Source organism: Hipposideros armiger, unplaced genomic scaffold (assembly GCF_001890085.2).
Source record: "Hipposideros armiger isolate ML-2016 unplaced genomic scaffold, ASM189008v1 scaffold_349, whole genome shotgun sequence".
Lineage (NCBI taxonomy): Eukaryota > Metazoa > Chordata > Mammalia > Chiroptera > Hipposideridae > Hipposideros > Hipposideros armiger.
The window spans coordinates 1,392,552-1,411,455 of NW_017731699.1; the positions used below are offsets into that span (position 1 = coordinate 1,392,552).

General features: G+C 44.8%; 1 protein-coding gene across 2 annotated transcripts; it reads left to right on the forward strand.

Annotated features, from left to right (window-relative positions):
* Window positions 1-4,598: 4,598 nt before the first annotated feature.
* Window positions 4,599-11,952, forward strand: NHLH2 (nescient helix-loop-helix 2). Of its 2 annotated transcripts, XM_019661448.1 has the most exons (3): window positions 4,599-7,410; window positions 7,816-8,131; window positions 9,371-11,952. In XM_019661448.1, the coding sequence occupies exon 3, from the start codon at window positions 9,829-9,831 to the stop codon at window positions 10,279-10,281; it is 453 nt and encodes a 150-aa protein (XP_019516993.1). In that variant the 5' UTR covers window positions 4,599-7,410; window positions 7,816-8,131; window positions 9,371-9,828; the 3' UTR covers window positions 10,282-11,952. The 2 variants fall into 2 exon arrangements, with proteins under 2 accessions (XP_019516993.1, XP_019516994.1); XM_019661449.1 differs by having other exon boundaries at window positions 4,599-8,131; window positions 9,866-11,952.
* Window positions 11,953-18,904: the final 6,952 nt, after the last annotated feature.

Here is an 18,904-nt window from a genome sequence, read left to right on the forward strand (position 1 = left end):
AAGAGACTCACTTCAGACCGAAAGACACACACAGACTGAAAGTAAAGGGATGGGAAAAGATATTTCATAAAAATAGAAATAAAATAAATAAATAAATAAAAAGTTGGGGTAACAATACTCATACCAGACAAAACAGACTTTAAAACAAAAGCTATAACAAGAGGCAAAGAAGGACCCAGTAATCCCACTTCGGGTATTTATCTGAAGAAACCCAAACACTACCTTGAGGGGACTCATACATCCATATGTTCATTGCAGCATTGTTTACAATGGTCAAGATGTGGAGGCAGCTTGGGTGTTCATCGATGGATGAATTGATAAAGAGGAGGTGGTACATATATACAAGGGAATATTGCTCGACCAGGGAAGGGAATGGTTTCTTGCCACCTGTGGCAGCATGCATGGACCTGGAAGATATTGTGCTGAGTAAAATATGTCAGACAGGGAAAGACAGATGCAACGTGATTTCACTTATATGTGGAATCTAAAGAATAAAGTAAACAAAACAGAAGCAAACTCATAGATACAGAAAACATTTTGATGGTTGCCAGATAGGAGGGGGTTTGGGAGTAATTGAAAAAGGGGAAAGGATTAAGAAGTACAAATTTGTTGTTACAAAGTAGTCATGGGGGTGGAGGGTATAGCGTGAGGAATATAGTCAATAATATTGTAATAACTATGTGTGGTGCAGATGGGCACTAGATTTGTTGGGGTGATAGATGGGAGGGAGTTGGGGGACAGGGTGAAAAGATGAAGGGATTAAGAAGTACAAACTGATAGTTAGAAAATAGTCATGAGGATGTAAAGTAAAGCACAGAGTCAATAATATGGTAATAACTATGTATAGTGTCAGGTAGGTACTAGATTAGTCAGGGGGACCACTTCCTAAATTACATAAATGTGTAACCACTATGCTATACACCTGAAATTAATATAAAATAATATTGAATGCCAACTGTAACTGAAAATTTTTTAAAGGGGGGAAAAGGTGAAGGGAAGTAAGAAGTCCAAATTTCCAGGTATAAAACAAATAAGTCATGAGGATGTAATGTACAGCATAGGGAATATAGTCAATTATATTGTGAGAGCCTGGCATGGTGTTACATGGTTGCTGGACTTACAATGGTCACTTCTTTAGGTATATAAATGTTGAGTAACTATGGTGTACACCTGAAATTAATATAATATTGTATGTTAGCTATATTTTAATAAAAATCTTTTTTAAAACGTCTACATACTGTATGATTCCATTTTATGACATTCTGGAAAAGGAAAAACTAGGAACAGAAATCAGATTAGTGGTTGTCTGAGGTTGGGTGTGGATAAAGGGATTAGCTACTAGGGGTACAAAGAACATTTTAGGGTGATGGAAATGTTCTGTATTTTTATTATGTTGGTAACATGAATGTACATGTTTGTCAAATTCATAGGACTGAACACCTCTGAAGAGTGCATTTTACTCTGTAGAAATTATACTTCAATGAACTGATTTAAAAAAGCATCCAAAACATGAAAGGAAACCTCTTTTTAGTGATGTTTAAAATTATGTCATATTCAATCTAGTACTTTTAAACATGTCACTAATTATAACAATAAATGTTTAGAAGTATTTTTTTGAGGTTTTGCTTATCTTATAGTAAAAGCCACACTCTCTTGGGGAAATAGATGAAACAGTACACAGAAACCAATGAGGTGACAAACTAAAATGGATGCCCGTGTTGCCAAATTCTATTGACAAACCCCTGAGAGGCATTGCTGAAGATTTGAAGAAACTAGTATTAGACCAGTTTATATAGTGATGGACATTTGCTATTTAGTTTGAAAATGAAAGAGCAGCAGCTCTTTCTAACATGTTTTGGCTCGTGGTGCTTTATAGATTCTATTTCAATCGTGAAATACATGAAAAACTTGCCTTTTTAAGGGAGCGTTAAAAGTAAAATGTATGGGAGAAGCTATACTCACCACTGAAATGGTCTTTAATAAAAAAATGCCTTATGGAAAATGGTGGAGGTGTGTCCACTGAGGAAACAACTGTTTTCACTCAGACTTAGAGTCTGGGGCTAGAGAGACCACCACACACATAATGTATTCACTAAATAATCTCTATGCAAGACTTTCCCACAAGGAAATTGAAGCAGAAATGTACAAGATGTACCCATGTTGTTAGTTTTAGAAATATGAGTCATTTAAAATGTAACTGAGTCGTTGGAACAAATGAAAATGGAAGGCACATGAAATTCTGCTGTCCCATGATTCTGGTTAGCATGTGGTAAAGCTCTTAAAGAGTTATTCAACTTTAAGGTAAGTGTTCCAATTTTATTTTTCTTTGATGACAAAGTGCTGTCAATAGTATGCTACCAGGGGTGGCCGGGTGGCTCAGTTGCTTAAAGCTTGTGCTCTGAGCATCAGGGTTGTCTGTTTGAGTCTCACATGAGCCAGTGAGCTGCGCCCTCCACAACTAGATTGAAGGACAACTTGACTTGGAGCTGATGGGTCCTGTGTTTCTTCTCTGAAAAAACACATTGTTCCCCAATAAAGTTTGAAAAAAAATAGTATGCTACCAGCAGATTAAAAAAATAAACACATACTCAATATGTCTTTTTAAGTAAAGACTTTTTTTTAAAGATTTTATTGGGGAATTGGGGGAAGGGGAACAGATAAGTTGCTGTCCTTTTGTTCTTCAGTCTAGTTGTGGAGGACGTTGCTTCACTGGCCCATGTTGGTATTATCATTGCGTTCTTCCCGGGTGAGGCAGATGGGTCGTCGGCCTCTGGACGGCTGCTCACGGCGGCTCTTGGCAGCTCACAGCTGGCTGCCGGCCACTCATTGTAGCTTAAGGCAGCCCACTGCAGCAGAGGCTGCAGCCTTACGCTGTCGCCGGCGACTCATGGCAGCCCAGGTTGAGCTGTTGTTCACCATCTTAGCTGTAGAGGGCAGTGTCACTGGCCCTCATGTGGGATTCGAACTAGGGCCCTGCTGTTCAGAGCTGGCGTTCCAAGACAGCTCCCAACCAACGCGCCACTCGCCAGCCCAAGAGACTTTTTTTTAAGCTGAGCCATCCTGCCACCTGTTGGCAGCTCAGCCGCAGCTCAGCTCGGACCAGGCATTGAACTGCTGATGCTCAGAGCTCGCACTCTTGAGCGAGCTCTTAACCAACTGAGCCACTTGGCTGGCCCTTTTAAGTAGAGACTTTTTAAAAAGAAATTTATGCATCAAAGAAGGCATTTTAAAAACTAAATATTTGGAAATTTTTCTATTGTTATGTGATTTTTGCTGCTCCAAATAATGGAAATATGCCATTTATTAAAATATATCTGAACACTTAAAACACTTGGAAATAAACAATTTCTAAACTGTTAAAAAACATTCTCAAATAAATGTTTTCAGGATCTTGAACCCATTTGTTAAAAAGAATAACTATTTCACATTAGATTTTGCTAACCAAATTTCAACAAAACTTTGGCACATTTGGTAGATAAGATAGAAAAATGAGAATCATAATTTAGTTAATAGAATCGATGATGAACTTCTACTTGGACCTTTGAAATTTTGCATAACATCTTTTTCTGCTACATTAGCCATGAAAACTAGGTTCTACATAAGCTGAGCATAAGATCAGAGGATGACATTATGCTATCACCAAGGGTTAAACAATGATTGTAATAAAATTAAGATCACTGCTCTCAGAAACTATAATATTATCAATAATACCTCGTGCTATAAATAGGTTTTTGTAGGTTAATAAATGAAATTATTTTATAAATATTATTAATTTGCTGTTTATCATTTTAAAATGTCTTTGTGTGTATGCTTTATAATGATAGACTATGCTAGCACAGGAGTACATGTATAAAGTTTGTTAATAAGCATACATACACTGGGTATGTATGATCAAAATTTTTACCAATAGGGTACAAAATTTAAGAAAATGGATTGGAAACAGCTGTGCAGTAGAATTAATAAATAATTATAAAGACTGTTGTCCAACAGCGTCTGGCAAAATATTGCCTACACAGTATTGAAAACTGGATTGATTCTCACTGACCACCTCTGAATACAAAAGGTGGCGATTGTTTTGTGTGTCTGTATATTTCTCCCTCAAAACTTGCATTTCATGTGGTGAAGAATTCTCCTGCATGAATGTATGTGTAGCTAATCATGATCATAGAACCGATAGTGCATAGTGGTGGCAGTTTCTGAATTTAGACCACCTCTATCTACATGTGGTCCCCATAATTTATTAGCTATGCGAACTTGAATAGAGTAACATCTTCTCTGTGTCTCAGTTTCCTTGTAGGACAAATTGGGAATACAACAGCACCTACCTCATAGCTTCGTAGTGAAGACAAAATGAGTAAATCTGTGTAATGTGTGTGAGAATGCATGTGTGTGAGTGTAAATCCATGCTTGGGACCATGACCTTGTGTCTAGGCGCGCACGCGAGCACACACACACACACACACACACACACACACACACAATCTGGGTGACTATGCTGGGCATGTTTATATTTCATGTAATTTTATTTATCTTTCTGGCTCTCAATATGTATTTACATTGAATAAAAACAATAATATTAACAATATCAATAGCCAACACTTATTGAGCATGAATTCTAGGCATTCGTTTAAGCACTTTACACAGGTTATCTGGTTCATCTTTGGCAAAAACATATGACATAACAACATAACATACTTTTGACATTCCCATTTTACAGATAGTAACTGAGGTCCAGAAAGGCTAAGTAGCTTCCTTAAATTCACACAGCTAGCATGTGATACAGCCAGAAAGTCTGGCTTTCTCAATCACTGCTTACCACGTGCCCATTGATTCAATAGTATTATTTAATAGTCCTCCTAATATTCTGTTTGTTTGGTGTATGCTTTCACATACAGTGAGTCTCATAACCAGCCTGTGAAGTGAGTAGAGCAGCAGTGTTGTCCTCACTTTTATAGGAGGACAAACTGGTACAATGGAATCCATATGTGTTTTTAGGTGGAAGTGTTTCTGTTTACAAATATCCTGGGTGCCTGTATACACAGGAAGTCATTTACCATAAATATAATGAGTGCTTACAATGTGTCAAACTCAGACATCGGTGCTGAGGATATGAGCTACCAACCTCCCCTGGCAGGGTAACAGTCTAGTGGGACACACAAGTGTGGAAGCCAAGAATCAAGGCACACAATAGAGTCTCTAAGGGAGATATGAAAAGAGGGCTTACAGAGCACAGAAGGAGGGACCATCTGTGCCAGGGAGGTCTTAGAAAAGGCAAAGGTGGCAGCAGGGGCAGGGAGGCTTTCCTGGAAAAGAAACTGCATGTGTGTGAGTGTGAATTCATGCTTGTGACCATGACTGCGTGTCTAGGGGAGTGACCATATGTGGGTCTGAGTGTGTACCTGCTTGTACAGGTTTACCGGTGTATAATGTATGGACATGCAGGCTGTAAGCATGGCATCGGGAAGCCTGAATGGAAAAGAGAATATGTCTGGATCCACACACACCACAGCAGAATCTAACGTGCCCTGGTATGTCCCCCCATTTCCCCCTTGTTCCCCCAACACCAGGGTAATCAGAGAAGCTGGTTGCTTCCCACCCTAGCAGTTGCCTCGTGAGCTATGATGATTAGATCCACCAGGTCTTTCAACCTGTTGGTCTTAACATGTAGTGGTGCCTTAGAGTCGGCCAGCTCACGTGAGAAATAGGGGTGAAGGGTACAGTTATCTGAGGACACGTCTGTGTGCACACTTCCAGCTGTGTGTGAATGCGTAGTGTTGGCTGCTCCCCACCAGATGGGGGAAACCTGCCTTCTCCCTTCATGTTCACTACCTTGGAGAGTTCATCCACTCACTTTCCATTGCCACCTGAGTGTGGCTGGCTCCTGCCCCCACATCCATGTCCTTCTGTGCTGGCTGGGCAGAGGCAAGGCTGGAAAGTGTCAGCGCCCATTTCCTGCGGAGGCACGCCTGCTCCCCTCCACCCTCACCCCCATTCTCATACAGGAATCACCCATTGGATGAAAACTGTGTGCACACAGGACTCCTGGCAGCCAGGAGGAACCCAGAGAGTCACCCCCAGGGGTGGGCTGATCAGCCCCCTCCCCTGATGATAAGACCTGTTTTTAGGGCAAAATTGACCAAGGAGGGAAAGAGAGGGCTCCTCTCGCCATAAATATTCCCCCTGGCATTGGGGAGGTCTGGAGTAAATACTTTTTAATTTTTTTTAAGCTTGCATAATCACAAAAAGCTACAATGATGGTGAATCATATGTCATTAACGATGGCTAACAATATCTCTATAAAGTGGCAAAATAATTGAACTGGATTTCCTCCTTTTGTTATAAGAAATGTAAATTCAGAGCCACAGGGTCATGTAAGGCAAAAGCATGACGTGCTGGAATACACTCGTGATTTGTATGTGTTTACATCCTAGCCCCATGCGCTACCACACAGTGAAAGAGTCGCAGGTGAAAATAAGCAGAAATGAGCTGCAATGATCAACACATGCCATGTGCTATACTTTACATTGCATGAGTGGGTGAGTGAAAAGCAAACGTCTTTGAGATAGTAGAATGCTCTCATATAGTGACCCCAGAAAGTACAATACCTGGACTCTGTTCCCATGTCCAAGGACTTAATCGATTGAAAGGTTTTCATCATATATTGGAAAATTAGCCCAGGGGCAGGATATCTTTCAAAGATAGGAATATACTTAATTAAGCCTTGTTGAAGTGCCTTTTTAAAATGTGTGTCATCCCTAAGAAATGTTAGCTGGTGCATATCTGACTATGCTTATGGAAGCACCACATATAGTCTATGTTTCCATGTTCTAGACAGAAATATTTCCTAAACATTAAGGGAAGGTGCTGGTTTCATAATACACCAGGAGAATTTTTCCATGGTCAATATGTTGTTTCTTTGCACTTAAAGACTGCATCAATAATCTGAAAAAGAAATCATCTGATTATGGCTAGATACTCTGCTTAGAGTCTAAGGTTTCTGTCATGCGCTGCTTTCAACTGTTATATTTTATGGCACAAATTCAGTGGGAATGTGATCTGCTAAAATATTTGGGCTGTGAAAACTCCAACACTGTGACAGATGTCAAGTCCAATTAAGTGACTCATGTCCAGGTTTCTGTCCAATAGGATTTCCCATTAAATATCAATTTAGGGGGAAAAAAATTCCATCCCCCTTCTTAAGCCTGTGTCTCTTCCACCATCTCCAGGCTGAATCAATTGGTACCAGGAGAGCCAAGAAGCCTCTCGCACCTCTGCCTCGCGGTTCCCTCACCCTCTCCCTTCTTTCTCCTTCCTCTTCCCTGTCACACTGTTCCTCCCGGAGGCGTTCACTTTTCACCAACCTTTCTCCTAGCATCTCCAAGCTACTGGCTGTGTGTATTTTGCTACAAGGTAAAGAAAGGCCGGGGTGGGGGGTTGGGGTTGGGAGATGTAACCAAGCCTTCAAAGACTTCAAAACTGGAAATAGGTGTCTGTTTATACAACATACAGTAAATGAGGGGAGAGGAAGAGGCAAGCTTAGCCCCCAGTTACAGTATTGTGTTCCTGGGAACTGGGGAGACATCAGCTGAACAAAGCCTTATCTAAAAAAAAAAAAATCACTTCTGAGCAAGATCGCATCTCTGCCTGCACTTCCCAGTTTCTGCTCTGCCTTATTAAAGGAAGGAAAAAGGAATCCTACAGGAGCTAAATCTTATCTTAACCATCTTTCTCATTGATTGTTCACTGTTAGAAAGTGGAGGAATCAATCCTTTGATGTGATAGTATTTATCTCTGCATCTCTTTTGTTATTTATAGAGACCTGGAGACGAGACTTTTCGACACATCGTTTAGGGGGGGGAAAATCAACAACGAATTTCCCGAAATGTTTAACAATTAAAAGGAAAAGGCGTTTTTGATCTATCAACTAAGTGAACGATCGTTCATATCGTCCACATCCTGAGAGATTATCGTCCCTCGCTGTGGACACCGGCGAGATGACAGCTGCTTTTTCATATTTGAATGTAATAAATATTTGTTGCTTTTAATATATTTCGGAATTTCTCCCCCGCGATTCCCTGGAATTTTAACTCTAGAAGATTGGAGAAAAGATTATCGAAAAGGCTTCTGCAAGGTAAGGCTCCTTTAAACAATTTTTCCCTCCAGCTTGGAACCAAGTTAGATTGTTCATATTACATTGACAGATGCATTTCGGTTAATTGTTAAAGAAATAAAATGCAAACACGACGTGCTATTTATAAATATTTAAAAAGGTATCTTGAGGAGTTTTTAACGTGCTTGGAGTGCAACCCAGGAACTTTTTCCCTGAACTATAACTACGTAGTTTCTTGTCGTGATGTTCCATTACCCGCGTATTTATTTATGCCCTTTTTCCAGCCGGCTGTTTAGGTGCAAGGAGTTCTGCTTATAAACATATCCATGGAGAGCCCGTAGGGATTCGCATGTAGTTCACCTGGAGCATTTGTTTTTCTTTTGCCTTAGAGGACCCGTTTTCCTCACAGGGAAATGAAAGCCAAATTCTCTCCTAAGCCAGTGAGCACGGTGCTAGGAGTGGATCACACATCCCCGCTTTTGTCTCTCTGGAAGCAAACCCTCCTGCACGCGCCAACGCGGATTTCTCCCGCGGCGACGTCGCTCGGGCTGCACGCTTAGGGGTCCCGGGCTCGAAGGCTGGTCCTCGCTCCGGGCGCCCGTGGTCGGTGCGCGCGGCCCCCGCTGGTGCCTTCCCCTCCTGCGGGTCTCTCTCTAGAAGCCCCAAGCTCCCCGGAGCCCGGTGATCATAGGCCGCCCCATTCCAAAAGGAGCGTAGTCGGGGTTCGTCCTCTAGGCGCCCGGGAGGAGCAGGGCGAGGCGACCTACCCAGGAGGCCCGTCGTTAGAAGACAGCTGGGAACAGGCCAGCTCGGCCTTGGCCACGCCGCCCAGGGAACTGCGGGTTCCCGACTCCGGCCCCACGAGCATCCAAACTTTGCGGGCGGAGGTGCAGCTCAGGCCCGAGCATCCCGCGCGGCGTCCGCCTCCTCCGGCCCCGAGGCCCTGCCCTGCCTCCCCCAGCCTCTCCTCCCCGAGCCTCTCCTCCCCCAGCGCCGCGGCCTCCGGCGTTTTCCCGCGAGGTGGTCGGCAAGCTGCCGGGCGCATTGTTTCATCCCTGGCCGCCGCGTCCCTGGGTCCCCGGCGTGTGAGGCTGTCCGCGTGACAGATGGTGCTTCGGACGCCTGCAAAGGCTCAGGAACCAGTGTTGTGTTGAAAGGAGCCTCCACGTTTGTTTAGTCATTTCTTTATGATTTCGGAGGAGTGCGAGGGGACCAGGAAACCTTCGCGTTCCCAGCCGCCTGCTCCCTGTCTTTGCTCAGGGCCAGGTCCTCTTCGGCGCCCCAGACCAGCGTGAGGCCCGCGGGCGCCGTGGCACTCCCGCTGCCACGTCCAAGGGCCTCCGGGAGGGATCCCCGCCCCCCGTAAAACCCAGATGTGTTCGTCCTTCGGAGTCAATTGTTTGTGGGGGAAGAAGTGAGCGAGGCAGAATGGCAGAGTCGGTACATGGCCGGAGGGGGCACAACACCCAGGCCTCGCAGGCCTGCGGTCATCTACCGGGCCAGGACCACAGACCGGGCCGAGCCTCCTGCAGGCCGAGGTGTCACGTCCAGGATGCGGCTTGGCCAAGCAAGACAAGTCCTCGCCGGCTCTGGTGCGCTCCCCCGCCGCAGGACCAGCCCCGCTGAGCGCGCCGGCCTGGTGTGAGGCGGGGACCCAGACTCGGCGAGGCCCGGCGCTGTAGGCCGTCGCCCGCTCCTGCTCAGATCGAAAGAACCTGATGCCTTTTATTGATTGCTTTTCTGACTCCCCATCAGCCTCCAAAATGATGCTGAGTCCGGACCAAGCCGCCGACTCGGACCACCCCAGCTCGGCGCACTCGGACCCGGAGTCGTTGGGCGGCGCGGACACCAAGGTGCTCGGCAACGTGTCGGACCTGGAGCCGGTGGAAGAGGCCGAGGGCGACGGCAAGGGCGGCAGCCGGGCGGCGCTTTACCCTCACCCGCAGCAGCTGAGCCGCGAGGAGAAGCGCCGCCGCCGGCGCGCCACGGCCAAGTACCGCTCAGCCCATGCCACCCGCGAGCGCATCCGCGTGGAAGCCTTCAACTTGGCCTTCGCCGAGCTCCGCAAGCTGCTGCCCACGCTGCCCCCGGACAAGAAGCTCTCCAAGATCGAGATCCTGCGCCTGGCCATCTGCTACATCTCCTATCTCAACCATGTCCTGGACGTGTAGGGCCGGGCGCGCTCCTGGAGGCCGCGGGTCCGGGTGTCGGGGACTGCGACCGGACCCGGAGGCTGCGGCGGGGCTGGCGGAGGAGGCAGCCGCCCAGTGGGAGACCTGGACGGGGCAAGAAGCTCTCAGGCTGTTGCGTTCTCTCGGATCAGCAGGGCGACCTTGAAAGGTTTCCGACTCTGGAACGTAGGGATGTCTGGCGAGCCCCGCAGCTTGCAAGGGGTACATTCCAGGCCGGTGGACCTCCTGGAGGCACCCGAGATAAGCCTCATCCAGGCCCCCCTCCATGGGTTAGGGTCCCCGTAAGGGTGGTTGCTTGAGCTCACTGGAGACTGGGTTCTCGGATTTTATCTCCCACAGCTCTTCATGTTTTGAAAAAATGGAGGCAGAGGCTTGGAGTATAGGTTCATAACTTTAGACGATATGGATTTTTTTTCCTCCTAATTGACGAATCACCAAACATTCAGAGTGGGGAGGGGAGCGGAGGGAACCTCTTCTAGTGTGGAGATTTTCGGCATATGAAAGTGGGACAGGGAACTTTCAGAACTGTTGTGAAAAGAAAGCAAGCTTAGATTAGAATCCAAACACCACAGACAAGCTCTGCATATTTGGTAAGGTTAAGAAGATACATTGAAAACAAACACTTTGTGGGAGATTTGAGCTTGGTGAGGTTTGAACCCCCAGGTATGACACTAATTAGACAGGAACATCCATATTCAAATGGAAAACGTAATATCTGATTGCTGTTTCAGGCGAAGTGCCCCTTTATATATCCAAAAACATCTATTTGTGACCTTAACCATGTGGACCCATAGGTGCAGTTAGAAAAAGACAACCTATTTTTATTTATGTTAGAAGGAGTAGAGTATTTTTTCCAAGACATTTATTTTTCAGAGTGGTGATAATGTTACTTTGGATACTCTGTGCCAATTTATTTATAGTCAAGTGTTTACACTTTTTCCTGTGGAATAATTATGTCTAACTTTTTACGTGTTTGTTGAGATTATACTGTGGTCTTTCTGTTTTGCTCTAATTATATTGCACTTGTATAACAAATTCCCTACTTCTCCCTGTTTCTAAACATATTTTATATATTAAGATGTTTGTTCTTGAAAGGTTCTTTTGTTGTGAGATCAGCAACACTAGCACTTCACTATTATAGTTTTTTATAAAAAGTAAGTGTTGTTATTCTTATCTGTAGTTATGTCTGAAAAGTACTTTACACACTGTTTATAAGGAGAGTAGCTTCTTTGTGTATGGGGGTGTGTGTGATGTTTGTGCGTGGGATGATTTTAGGAAATTAAGTTATTTTCCTAAAAAAAAAAAAAAGAATTCAAAACTACTTTCTTCTGTGACAACCAAAAAGAAAAGTCTATAACCTGAAAATGTTTCATGTTCTCAGCTGTGAAACTCTTAAAACAAGGAGTGTATTTTAGAAACAAGGGGAAACAAAACAAAACAAAACAAAAAACAAAAAAAAACCCCACATCTGCTATCCAAAGATTTTAGTCTTTTTCAGGGTTTTTTTGTGTCTCTGTTGCTTTATATAATGCAATATTTTGTAGTGAAAATAGATATACTCTGGTTTCTATCTGACGAGTTTTTCATATCTCATGAATGGTACGCTGTTTTACATATAAATAAAGGTATCAAATAAAGTCCTCTCCTTTATTTTAAGCATACTGTCTAAAAGTAATGCATATACTGGCTCAGCATGAAATACCTTAATGGACTCAATTCCTCAGAAAAGAAAGGGTAAACAAAACAAAACCTTAACATATTTATGTCTTGAGATATTTGATGCTCTTCCTAAACTCAGCCACTGATCAGTCTATGAATAGATATGCTCCTTATATGATGGTGACATAGATCATGTTCCTCTTAGTGAAGAAAACACTATTGTGTTTATAGAAAAATATTACTTGAATTATAGATTATTTTGCTCTAAGTGGAAACTTAGTAACTAACCCAACCTCTTCCAGTTAGCGTTGGGAGACTGAAGCCCAGGGAGTTTCAGTCTTTGTAATAAGACGTAACTATGGGAGAAGAAGGCCCCTGATAGGACTCAGTCTCAATACCTCTTATTAAGAATGAGGTGCGTATTACTACTGGAGCACTCAAACATCTCATCAGGACATAGATTCAGGACATGACACCTGCAAACTAGAAAAAAATTTAGCCAGGGGCCAACATTGAGCTATGAAGACTATCGTCTACAAACACCTATAGTTAGTATAAAAATGTGAAATATTCTGTCTCCAAGCCAAAGTCATGAATAACTTAAAAACTATACATATATAGGGTATATACACACAGTGTATACACACACACACACACACGCACACATAGAATATTATGAACTATGAGTCTACATCACACTAAATCTCTGATTGCAGAGTAAAAGATGCAATTATATAGATGCTTGGTTTTAAATCTATAAAATATGTGGGATTACAAGCATTTTCCCCTTTTTACCCAGGTGTCTTGTAGTCAGGTTGACAGATACCTAATAAGTGAGACTTCATTCTTTTCTTATGGACATGCTCAGGAGGAAAGCGCTTCACAGGACATGAAAAAAGAATGATGCTCTCTTTGGCCTTGTATCTGGACCGAGCCCTGGTCACTGCAGCCATGGCTGGTCACTGTAGCCATGGCTGGTTATTCCATCCTGCAGACACATGCTATCTTTGGGCTGAGTGCTTGCAGGTCGTTTCACTTCTAGGAGTGGGGAGAGATGGTACTCCCTGTCCTCATAGCACTTTTCTACTAGACAACAGAAAAATCAGCCCTGCTCCTAGGCCAAGAAAATGAAGTCCACTCCTAACCTCTGCAGACCTTCTGAGAGCCTCCGTTTCCCGGTTTATGAGCCCAGCTTCGAACTAATCAACACAGCCCTGCCATGGACATCTAGAAGGGACCTACTACGTCACCTCCCTACACTATGACCCTTGCCCTTAGAGTTGGATGTAGGGCAGACATGGACAAAGATCAACATCGCTTCCCAGCTACACACAGCCCATGTGACCACAGGAGAGGATCTTAGCAGCATCATTTCATAGCCAAGGCTACTGAGGACCCTCCCAAGAGAAAGGCAGCACTGTGGCACTTGGCTAGACTAGATGATGACTGGTTCATCCCTGGTGTGTAGCATGGACTCAGTGGCTGTTAAGCCACAGAGAAGGGAGTAATGATGCTTCTCTGAATAATGATAGTGGTCATTCAGTCTTACATTCAACAAATATTTATTGAGGACCTACTGTGTGCCAGGCATTGTTCTAGCTGCTAAAAATGAAGCAATAAATGAGACAAAGTCTATAGGAGAAGAGCAGCACACTGCCAACAAATAAACAATATTTCATTTCAGATAGCGCTAAATGCTGTGAAGAAAAATAAAACAGGGTTAAGGAAATAGAGACTGGCAGTTGGCAGTACCAGCGAGGATATCATTTTAGATAGAGCTGCTAGGGAAGGCCTCTCTGAGGAGGTAACTCTGAGGACAGGCTTGGCTCTGCCGAATGAGCAGCCTCCACAATTGCTGCCGCTTGTTAACCTGCCCTGTGCTCATGCCACCAACACAGTCCATGCCGATGGCTCCCCGCTCCCCACTGGCAGCAGACCCTGGACCCGGCTTCTTCTGCTGCTCCTCTTTCCTTCTGCTCTCTGCCCCCAGCTGCTCAACGGCTGGCCAGGGCATTGCTGCTCCCCAGAGAACATGGCCCTACCTGGCTCAGCTGACAATGCCACCTGTGTTGAATATTTCTATGCCCAGATGGCTCCCCTACTTCTGCCACTGTCCAGAGATATCCAGAGAAAAGGGGCTAATGTCCTGGGCAAAAAACCCGTTTCCTTGCAGGGAGAATACGGGTGGTGGGATGGGTCAGGAAAGAAAGAGCAGGCTGAGGACAGAGGCAGTGGGTCTGGGAAGAAACGTGGCTGGATGGAGGTGGAGGACTGGGGCAGCGAACCCCTATGAACCCTGTGCCCGGGTTTCTTTCAGTGGCCCTGCCCCCAGGAACACGCATCATCAGATGAGGTAAGTAGGCAGAGCGGACCTCTATAATGCTGTGATTTATCCAGTTCCCACCACTGCTGTCTGCCACTGGATCCCAGTCTTCCTCCCACTGAGGTTTGGGGTGGCAGGGGCTAAAGGGGAGGGGATAGCATGTACAGCCAATACCCTTTTCCAGGCTTAGAAGGGCTGTCTCATTTACTATTGGTAGTAGTAGAAATATTAATGGCTAACATGTATTGAGTGTGCACTATATGTTTACTAAGTTCTTTGCATGCATTGTCTCATTTAATTCTCACAACCCAATGATGTAGGTACTTGCATCATCTCCACTGAACAGATGAGGAATTTGAGGCTTAGATTAAATAACTTGCCCAGGGTCATGAAGCCATGTTTGTGGGTTTATCAAAGTGCCTGTCTTTACCCATCATACTCTACGGCTTTCCTTTGCTAGATGGGCACTGTGCCATGTACACACCCTACCCTTGACCCAGCAATCCATCTCTCCACCAACAAGCTTACGGGAAGCTTCAGCTCAGGTTGTGCCAAAAGAGTACAGGACACCTGCTGCCTAACCAAGGGGACAGACACGTAGAGGTGAACACAAAGTGTGTGCTCTGCTTGCCAGGTCAAACGTATGCTCTGGCTTGGGGCTGTTGGGAAGATACTGCAGGCTAGTGGTGGTCCTGGGCCAGCCCCTCCTGAAGGAGAGTGGGGCTAAGCTGACCCTGTCCACAGCATTACTATTCACTCCCACGTGGGTGGGGGTGGCTCCCCGGTCTCCCCTCCCCTACCACACTCCTTAGCACATTGAGGCCCGTTCTCATGCTGCCCCAAGAGCCTTATGACTTTACTCATATGTGGTATATAAAACTAAAAGCAACAAAGGAACAAGACAAACACATAAAGAAAGAGAAACTCACAGTCACAGACAACAGTTTAGTGGTTACCAGAGGATAAGGGGCGGGAATGGTAGAAGAAGGTAAAGGGGGTCAAATATATGGTGACGGAAGGAGAACTGACTCTGGGTGGCGAACACACAATGCGATATATAGATGATGTATTATAGAACTGTACACTTGAAACTTATATAATTTTACTAACCATTGTCACCCCAATAAATTTAATTTTTAAGAAAAGCACCACCTTTTAAAGTAGCATGTCATCACCTGCCTGAAAATTCTTCTTAGCACCCCTTTGCCTATAAAAAAATAAAGCTCAAGTTCTTTCTCTGGCCACAGAAATCTTCTTCCGCAGTCTTGTTCCTGACACTCACTAGCATCATTTCAGCCTTTCTCCCTGAGGATACAAGCCCCTTTCAAATTCAGATTTCCTCACTTCCCTGGAGATGCCTGTTCTTTTATAACCTGTGTTTTTGCACTTGCTGTCCCTCTGCTTAAAATGCTCTCCTTCAGCCTTGTTTAATTTTTTTTGCCCAGAAAATTCCAGCTGTTCCATTGTCACCCAACTCAAATGTAACCGCTTTGCAAAATTTCCCTCAGTTGCTTTGGGTGGTGTTACCTGTTCTGCTCTCTGAGTCCCACATACAAACATAACTATGCCAGAATTTATCTGTTCCTCCCATCCCTATATTTGAGACCCAAGCCTGGCTCCAACTTATCCTAAATCTGAGATGTTTAACGTGCTACTCTATTTCCTTCAGCCTCTGTTTTCAAATGTATAAGATGAGACAATACACACACACACCCTCAAATGCTTGCTATGAGGATTCCATGGAGTAATGTCGAGGGCTTACCAGGATAGGAAGAATGTAGCAAGTGCTCAGTAAATGTGAGCTGTTAGTATTACCTTTGCATTTATAGTATGCATAGGAGAAGCTAAAAATGGTAATGTTGTAACAATTCATCAACACACTAATGGTCTGGGATGCTCATCAATGGTACTCATCTGCATATGGCACTTTGTTAGCTCTACAGACAATCAGACAGAAATAACCTCTGTCCTAGAGACAGAGCACATTATAGGTAAATGAAGAGTAATCCTTGGAATAAACCATAAACACATACATAAAGTTATGGGCATGTCTGAAAACCCCACTCCACTCCAGTGAGAGGCCTGGCCTGTGCCTCTTCTTCCTACACCTTGGTTTTCCCCAGAGCACTGAATACTTTGACAGGCACTACTGCAGAGTGGTCCGGAGCCCTGACGGACAAGTGTGCCTGAGCTCAAACCCCAGCTCTCCTACTACCTAGATGTGGCCTTGAACAAATTACTTAATTCTGGCCTAGTTTTTTCACTTGTAAAATGGGGGGTGATAACAGTATCTACCTCGAAGCATTGTTAGGAAGATTAGCTGAATTAATTGACACTGAGAACACATCCGGCATATGCACAAGACCAGTTCTATCTGTTGGTGACTTTTACAAAAGTTAAACAGTTAAATTATTTTGAAGTAATGAAAGAGAAATTGTTGGAATTTCCTGTTCAATTTTGCTACAGGTTTCCAGATCAGAAGGGACGTTCCTCATCTCCTTGATGATCATTCCAGAAAGATATCAGGAAAAGGGGAGATTTCAAGAGCTTCTTGAATGACAAGAAAGGTGGTAAGATTGGTGGGTGTAGGAGTTGGGAGGTCCTCCCTAGAATCACCTGGGGCCAGGATTGGCAACGAGAAGGAAAAGGACTTTGGGGTTAGTCTTCCCTAGAGGCTCAGTGATTCAGACTGACTGCAGGGCAGGACATGAAACAAACACCCTCCAGAGCTGACAGCCAGGACGAGGACGGGGAGTACCTGGCGCACTGATAACAATGAGGGCTGGGATTGGTCCTGGGGGAGGGGGAGCTGTGCTGGGGCTAGAGTCTGCCATGATGGGAGGTTGCCTTAGTTCAGGTGGGACTGACTGCGGCCTGGGGAGTAAAACCTACTAGCATGAATTTTCTGAGCAACTACATTCTAGAAAACACTGTTATGGAAAATTTAAGAACAGCTACAAAAGCGAAGGGAATGGTAAACTGGGTTCTCCAACGTTTCATTTATACTCTTCTCCTCACCCTCCTACTACAACTTTGGGATATTTGAAGCAAGTCCCAAACAGCACATCATTTCATCCATAAATATATCAGTAAGTCTCTCTAAAAGATAAAGGACCCTCTTTTCCCCCCCTTGAATATAACTAGAACATCATTATTACAGAGAAGCAAATTTCCAGTATTTCCTGAGTAGCATCGGTGAGCACCGACATTTTTGAGGGGAATTTCACAGCTGGTCTCACATACCCTTCCTGGTGATCTTTTTCCTCCAATCAGTTGGATCGTCTCCAGTAGTCCCCATTCTATTTAAAACATCCAGCCCTGTCCTGCTTAACTTTGGCACTTCCTCCTACACACATGTTGGATGTGAGTGCCCCTCTTGCCCCCCGCCCACTGCCCCATCATGGATGGACATGCCTGAGAACTGGCCATTTCAGCACAGAAGGCCATTCCATAGTCCAGAGCTGCTATGTGTGTCTTCCAGGGTAGCTAGCAGTGGGCGGATGACAAACTACCGCCAGGGTAAAGGCGAAGCGAGGCGGGACATACAGAACATGATAGAGTGGACATGCTGCCACAGGCAATGTAGGCTGATTTTAAAGATGTACAAACAAAAAATCAGATGGATTCTCTTAGCTGTTGGTCAAGAACTGGGGTGAGGAGCTGACCCGGTGTAGAACAGAAGTGAAACTCACACAGAGTGGAGATGCGGCTCACCCACAGCCTCATGCCCTGTCAGTGGCAGAGCCACCTGGAAGCCTTTGACACCAATCCATACGTAGGCCCCACACTGTCTTCCCTGGGTTGTACCCTGCCGACAAAGATGACAATATCAGCAGAAACCACTGCCCAGACATAGCCCTCAGCCTGTCAGGCACTGCCATGGTTAACTCACTTAATCCCCACACAACCCAGTGCGTAGGAGCTCACATTATGAGGACGCCCAGACACAGAGAAGTTAAGTAACACGCCCAGGGTCACACTGATAATAAGGATTTGAAGGGAGCTGGAGGCCAGTAAAATTCAAAAGCTTATACTTTGAAAAAAGAAAAAAAAATAGTTCCTTTTTTGTAAACAAACAAACAAACAAATAAACAAACAAAAACACAAGAATTGAAAGGACAAATTTTCTCTTTTAAGCAGCCTGGTCCCTGGACTAGACATTGGACTTGTCTCCTCATGCTGAGACCACAACATCACAAACAACTGGACCAGGGGAGGAAGGCATAAATACGGGGCGTGGTCCTGAGTCTCCCTTAGAAGGCTGGGGGCTGACAAAGCTGCCGGTGCCTTCCTGCTCTCGTCACACCTGGGGTAGGTACAGAGCGAGTCACTCTGGTGGGACGGCTGACAGCACTTAGACTCTGGGAAATGCTCAGAAAGCCTCAGTGGTCAGTGCCTTTGTACAATTCTAAATAAATGGAAAAAGAAATGAGTATTCTTACCAGAGAAGTATGTGGGGGCACAAAAGGCTTACACAAAGAAACAGAGCCCATCCAGGAATCACACATCTATTGTGTTGTCGGCATGACAGATGCCACCGGCGTACAGCTGTCACTCTCCCTCTCTCTCTCTCTCCCCCTCTCTCTTTCTCTCTTTCTCTCTTTCTCTCTCTCTCTCTCT

Bases quoted from the DNA above. Each gene is read 5' to 3' on its own strand.
- NHLH2 (XM_019661448.1), top strand. From the start codon at position 9,829: ATGCCTTTTATTGATTGCTTTTCTGACTCCCCATCAGCCTCCAAAATG.